Raw genomic sequence first — 7769 nt, 5'->3', positions numbered from 1 at the left:
AAACCTCTCCTTTATCTTTGTCAAGCTAGGGCCGGTGGATTTCCATGAAACACGGCCAGTAAAACTATTAATAATGGTTTCAGTTGGTGCCATCTGCAAAGAAACAGTTGGGTTAATTAATATCAAATACACAATGTCAGACAAAAACTAGGAAAATTGCATTTGCATACCACGCAATTCAATTGCGTGCCACACAATTGAGTTGGTGTGCCACGCAATTGAGTTGGCGTGCCACGCAATTGAGTTGGCGTGCCACGCAATGGCCACGCAATTGAAACAAATTCACAAACCATTCAGAATAAGCAAAACATATACCAAATATTCACAAAACATTCATAAACACTCTCAACATTTCAAACTATATACCATTCTCAGCATTTCATACCCTAAAACCTAAACTAAAACCTTAAAACCCTAAAACCTTTCATACTCAACATGCAAGAAAGGGACGAGTAGTCAAACTAACCTAAGATATGTTGGGCGAACATCGGGGAGTCAGGCTAGAAGCGTCCGGGGCTTGGCAATCGTCGAGGAGTCGGGCTGGAAGCGTCTTGTCTATCATCGGGGCTCGAGGGGTTGCGCGTCTTCCTATAGAGAATGTCGGGGGGGGAGTCGGGGATGGTGTAGTTGGGGGAGTTAGGGCTTGGGCGTGGGCGTCTGGGGGAGGGCTGGGGAAGAGTCACGGTCGTGGGGGGAAGAAAAAGGGAAATAAAAGTGAGAATGGGGTTATAGGATTAAAAAAAATAGTAAGGGTAAAACTGTTCAAATTTTAAAAAAATGTTAAATATAAAAAATGAAGACATGGAAGTTATTTTTGGGAATAACCCTCTTTTGAGGTCATTTGATCAAATTTCTCCTTCTATCTCTTCTACGAGGGTACAATTATGACTTTTATAAGATGAGAGTATGTGTCTTTTTTTCGATATAAACGGTAAATCACGGTATATGGTAAGTATTCAGTATGATTGATATCTTAACCGATATTTTCGATTACAAAATTTTAGGTAATCACATATAAATATAGATAAATAAAAATATAGTCTTCTAATTTAACCTCATCAAAAGGATTAATAAGAGTAATGAATGAATTAGTTGACACAACTTGAAAAAAAAAACCCAAATAATAATAATTTTAGTTGCCACCACTTAAAAGAAATATTGCCTCACCTTTAGAGTGTTTGATCTTTTGGGTTATTTAATTACTTACAAATAATTTATTATCACATCACATGCATAACTTTTCATTATAGAAAACAGTATAGGAACTGCACTTTAGTCATTTTTGTTTTTGTTATTTTGATCTAGAATAGCAAAAAAATTATCTTTACTTAATTTTTTTAATAATCAAATTAATTAATTAATAAAATAATCCTCCTTTATTTTTATCAAATTTAATTTTAGATAAAAATATATATTGTTTAAAATGTATAATTCAAATTTTTTTTTAGCTCTTATTGACAAATAATAAAAAAAAGTATAAACATATTTTAAAATCCACCTTTATATGTAAAGACACTCAACATATTTTAAAATCCACCTTTATATGTAAAGACACTCACTTAATATCCTAGATTTAGTGTTGGATTTTGACTATAATAAATAAAGATTTTACATCAAAAGTCCTAACAAATGTAAAACTATAGAACAATAGTTACCTTGTCATGTAATGCTTATGTTGTGGTGGTGGACATAGTTATTTGTTCAGAATGTATCAAAAACTCATATCCGGTTAAAAAAAATTTAATCTAAACACACAATAAAAGAAGATATAGAAATAAAAATATAAAATATAATAGAGAACACAAGATATAACGAGGTTCGACCAACAATGTTTACCTCCTCAGAGAGTCATCAATTCTATTGATTTTCCATTGAATAATGGTCCAAGTAAACCTAAGTTGCAATGTCTCTATTTATAGAGTACATCAAAAGTCAAAAAGAATAAACTAATACTACTAAGCCTAATAAAAGTTTAAAGCCCATTGCAATATATAAACTCTAATAAAATATGAACTCAAAATCCAACGAGAAATTTGACAAAATGACCTCAAAGATGAGGTTATTTGACCTGGTGGCAAAATATATTTTTTATTGCGTTCGTGGTCTTTTTTTTGACGAAATTACCCTTGTAGCGAAACGCTAAGGGACTTAGCGTTTCGCTAATTGGATTAGGTTTAGTATAAATACTCTAATTTTTTCATTTCTTTCATTTTCATTCTCTCTTCTCTTGTTCTCTCTTTCACGACGACGGAGGCGGCGGCTACGGCGACGGAGGCAGCGGTCCTTATGAAGATACAGATTTATGTTCTTATTTACCTAATCTTTATTTCACCCTAACCTAAATCAATTTTTGTTTTTATTTACACGGTCTTCATTTTTTTCAAACCCTAAACCTATTTTGCATGCAGGTAAGGTGATTCTAAGGATTTGAAGGTCGAAGAAGATATTCATTTCAAACCTAATTCGATTTATGTTCATGTTTCCATGATCTTCATTTCAAATCCTTCGATTTAACATGTTCTTATTTGGTTCATATTGGTTCATATTTTTGGTTCATATAGGTTCATATATGTCGATGATGATATTTGCAGATAATCTCGGATCATATGGGTTTTGTTTCAGGGAAGTTTCGCTAAGGACTTACCGTTTCGCTAAGTGCTTAGTGTTTCGCTAAGTGCTTAGCGTTTCGCTAAGTCTTAGTGTTTCTCTAAGTGCTTATCATTTCGCTAAGTGTTTATCATTTCGCTAAGTGCATAGCATCTCTCTAAGTGCTTAGCATTTCGCTAAGTGTTTAACGTTTCGCTAAGTGCTTAGCATTTCGCTAAGTGCTTAGCATTTCGAAATGGATATATATTGAACCCTATTTTTTATTATTATTATGATTATGCATTATTAAGCTATCTAGAGATTTTCCCATCTCTTTTGAAGATTATACAAAATACAAAGGATATCTTAAGCATTTTCAACTATTTAGATAATCTTGGACAAAGTCTGCCTGTTTAAAGTACATAGATATATTTTCTTATGGTGTGTATTGGAGATCATTATGTATTTAGATAATCAAGAAATAGAAATAAGGAAATGTTCAATTGATGTATTGATTCTTCATATTGTTTGAATAGATAACATCTTCTTGTCATTGGGAACCCTTTTGAGCTACTTATTCTGTGTCAACATTTGAGGGGCTTTATATTTCAAAAGTCTTATTATTGTTTTTTTTCATGGATATGATGTTGGGTTGTGGTTAGAAGAGATAAATTTGGGAAGTTATCGTCAAATATTCAAAGAAATTGGTGTAAATAAAGAATACTTAGAAAACATGTCAATGTTCACGATAGAACATATACTTAGGTTTATAAGACGATGTCACATGAAATGGGGTGATTTTATAACCCTTTGCAAGGAACTGAGGCGAATTAAAGGTTGGTCGATTTTTTGTCCTTCCTTTAATCTCTTCCAAAACTATAATCTTATTAGCTTTAGTTTGTTGATAATAAGAAAATGAACTTTTTTTCAGTGGCTTGTTTGAAAGGAGAACAAAGGGTACGAAGGCCATGGTGGACACCTCCTTGTTTGGCGGTTGTTTTCGTCAAGGCTGCGAAGAGTAATCGGCAAGCCAGAGTTGTGTCGCTGAAGCTTGAACCTTAATAGATTTTGCTCTTTTCTATGTATGTAATAATATGTATGTATGTATGTGTGTAATTCTCACTTGTTTCATGGCTTTAATCATCTAAAATTCATCTTTTGGTTCTTTAATGGAGAACTTATTTGAATTTCTTTCCTATTTTCATTAACTTTTTTGGTTTTATGTTTGGTTTTATTAGTGTTTTCCTATTTTAAATGCATGTATACAACTTTGTAATGAAAGGAGTGCATTATGATCAGGATATATATGATATATCTAACCAATAATAGTCTACTTTCTTTATATGAATCTTTATTGGACTCTTTCTTATGGATTATTATTTTCATCTTGATTATGATAAATGGGTAAATTTAAAAAAAATTATGTTTGTCAAAAATTAAAGTATAAATTAAATTACACTTTAAAGTAAATTTTGCACCAAATTATTTAAAATATATTTTAAATTAGCACAATATTCATCCTTCAAACATCATTAGCGAAATAAATAAGCATTACATTACTTATTTATTAATCAAAATAAATAAGCACTTAGCGAAATGCTAAGTACTTAGCGAAACGCTAAGCACTTAGCGAAACGCTAAGCACTTAGCGAAACGCTAAGCACTTAGCGAAACGCTAAGCACTTAGCGAAACGCTAAGCACTTAGCGAAACGCTAAGCACTTAGCGAAACGCTAAGCACTTAGCGAAACGCTAAGCACTTAGCGAAACGCTAAGCACTTAGCGAAAAGCTAAGCACTTAGAGAAACGCTAAGCACTTAGCGAAACTTCCTTGAAACAGAACCCATATGATCCGAGATTATCTGCAAATATCATCATCGACATATATGAACCAATATGAACCACAAATATGAACCAATATGAACCAAATATCAAATATGAACCAAATAAGAACAGGTTAAATCGAAGGGTTTGAAATGAAGATCATGGAAACATGAACATAAATCGAATTAGGTTTGAAATGAACATCTTCTTCGATCTTCAAATCCTTAGAATCCTTCACCTGACTTGCATGCAAAATAGGTTTAGGGTTAGGGTTTGAAAGAAATGAAGATCGTGTAAATAAAAACAAAAATCGATTTAGGTTAGGGTGAAATAAAGATTAGGTAAATAAGAACATAAATTTGTATATGCATAAGGACCGCCGCCTCCGTCGCCGTAGTCGCCGCCGTCGTGAAAGAGAGAACAAGAGAAGAGAGAGAAAGAAAATGAAAGAAATGAAAAAATTAGAGTATTTATACTAAACCTAATCCACTTAGCAAAACACTAAGTCCCTTAGCGTTTCGCTACAAGGGTAATTTCGTCAAAAAAAATACCACGAACGCAATAAAAATTATATTTTGCCACTAGGTCAAATAACCTCATTTTTTAGGTCATTTCGTCAAATTTTCCAAATCCAACACCCAATAATTTCTACCTTGAGCGAATATCGCGCTTATTGAGATGTGATGAATAAATTACAAATTCAACAATTTTCACCTTGACGAATTTCACGTCCCTTAGAAAATACATGAGCCATACCCATCAATGTCCAACTTTACAAAAGTTAAGCCATCAAGAAATAAGTGGGTTCAACACTTCAATCTTCACATTTGCTTGAGTCATTCATGAGATAACTTTTTGTACATTCACTTCCACTCAAGATCCTTTAGAAGAATAACAATCTTCACCATCACGTATATCGCGCAATCAAAAGGTTATGAGGCACACATCAATCTTCACTGCTCAAGTCATTCACGAGATAAATCATTATACTTCCTCCACTTACGCTAAAAAGTCTTTATAAGATAAAATTATAGAGTTTATAACACCAAGTAAATTTGGGTAACCACGTTATTTCAACGACGAAAGATATTCAACAACTCTTCTCAATCTTTGTTCATACCCGTTGACATATGCGGAAACTAGAATTAACAATTCTTTATTATGTCAAAATAATATTTACCTTTGTTTGCCCAAACTGAGTGTCTTATTTTTCAAGTCCAACAATCGACTGAAACCAAAATATTATTAGACCCAAGACAAACTTGTCTCGTCTACTTTTTCAAAATCAGATATCTATCAAAAATTGAGGACACCCCAAACAAACATTCATCGTCTACTTCCTCAAAATAAGATATCGATCGAAATCGAGAACACTCAAGACGAACTTTTATCGTCTACTTTATAACAAATAAATTAGGTTATCTCGATATCTCTTTTCTCAAGCTCAAGATCTGATAAAACATTTGTCACACATCTTGCCTTGAACGTTTCATACTCAACTAACTTAAACCGCATACTTCTCATTGAATAAATTAATTCAAAAACGATTAGCAATTCAAGAATATCCTTACAAGATTCACTATCTCTCTTCAATTCTCTACACAAATGCTTTAAATGATCATTTATAGCTTCTCTGAAAGAAATCGAATATCCTTCCATTTGAATTGATCGAACCTCTCATCTAGCCCCCTTTTTCATGATTAGGAATCTCATCAAGGTCTTAATCATCTCCTCGATAAGATGACAAAATCAATCGTCTCATTCATCTAGAGTATGATCCACAATGCATAAACAATTAAGATAGAACAAAATAAGTAACAAAATCATCACCTTCGAATTAACCGAGTCTCCCATGTAGCTCCTTTTTCATGACTAGGAATCTCACTCGAGGTTTTATTTATCTTCTCACATTAGAAGATAATGCAATGATTTATTCTTGTTTTATTTGAGAGTTTGTCTCAAAATGTCTTCACCTCAACTTATAAGTGTTTTTAACTAGTCTTCCTATTCCTGATCTTTTATTCATATTGTGTATTAACTGGAATTGTGTTAATCCTTAATCACCCGCCAACTCAATGCAATCTTGTAATTTGGCCTGAAGGATTGCTCTATCAACATGTCGAAAATGTTGTCATCGGTAAACACTTTTTTTATAACAATTTTCCATACTTGATCATGTTTTAATCAAATGTAAAGAACATAATTTCACCACCATCTTCATCTTTATAGCTTTTTCAATATATTTCTTCAAAAAGATAAAGGTCATAACTAAAACGATACAAACGTTTTGGTATCATACAAGTCAAATAAAACTCAAACTAGGCATAAAACTTTAATCCCAAAAAAATCAAACTTCGAGACGTCCAAACTTGATTCGACCGTTGAAAATATAGAGGAATGAGTTACCAACCTCTCAACAAAATCTCAGCTCAATCGGACTCTGTTTGAATTTTCGATCGTCAGTTTGATGAACCCTACGAGACTATTGACGAAAATATGTAGCTAAATTTTCTCTCTCTACCTCTCTTTTAATTTTTGACTTTTTCAATAACTCTTTTTTCAAAGAAAAATCTCTCCAAACTTATTTTAGCTGATAATTTCTTCAAGTTAAAGCCCTCAACATAGTGAAAAAATTTGCTATTTTTGACTATCTCTAAGAGTATGTCAATAAGAGCTTCAAATAATTTCACTCATGTATGTCAAGACAACAATCAATTATAAAAACTCCGACTAATTTTTTACAAGCATGAAGATATATAGTTTGTTCTCCATATTCTTCTATCCAAAACCTTCATAGAAAGAATCAACAACCATGTATATAATTAGTGCACCCTCAATTTATACCTTATAAATTATAATTCTTGGTAGAACCCTTGAGGTATCAACATCCACTTAACAACTTTGCACCAGCATTTACCAGAGATTGCCAAACAAACCAACTCACAAGGTTTGATACAAATTCAAATTTGACCCTTATACACACATATCAAAACCACGCTCTTACAAACAAACCTTAAAGTCACCTTCTTTAATTAGAAAACCCTTTATAATTTGCATCAACTGTCTTACATAATCTGCTACAACCACTCCACCTTTTTTTCAACTCCAGTTTTCAATCTCCATATTGATGAATATCAAATTTCTTAAAAAGATAAATCACAAATCTCCATCTTTGAGAAATTCAAGTTAAACAAGCTTCAATACAAATCCAAGATCAAAGCAAACAAAACTTTAAGAACTTGATTAAAATCAAACAAGGCTCTACTTGTGAAAATTGGAATCAATTAGGCCTTAAACATATTTTGTGAAATCAAACGAGATTTAAAGAAAAAGTCTTATTTGTTGACCGTTTCAAAAAAT

The 7769-nt window shown here is 32.4% G+C and overlaps 1 protein-coding gene across 1 annotated transcript; it reads left to right on the top strand.

Moving 5' to 3' along the window:
• The first annotated feature begins 473 nt into the window (after positions 1-473).
• Positions 474-3648, top strand: LOC124935447. Its single transcript, XM_047475883.1, has 4 exons — positions 474-714; positions 2562-2610; positions 3202-3422; positions 3518-3648. The coding sequence occupies exons 1-4, from the start codon at positions 474-476 to the stop codon at positions 3646-3648; spliced, it is 642 nt and encodes a 213-aa protein (XP_047331839.1).
• The last annotated feature ends 4121 nt before the right edge of the window (positions 3649-7769 follow it).

This window comes from Impatiens glandulifera, chromosome 1 (genome assembly GCF_907164915.1).
Source record: "Impatiens glandulifera chromosome 1, dImpGla2.1, whole genome shotgun sequence".
Lineage (NCBI taxonomy): Eukaryota > Viridiplantae > Streptophyta > Magnoliopsida > Ericales > Balsaminaceae > Impatiens > Impatiens glandulifera.
This window is presented reverse-complemented; position numbering and strand designations above follow the sequence as displayed.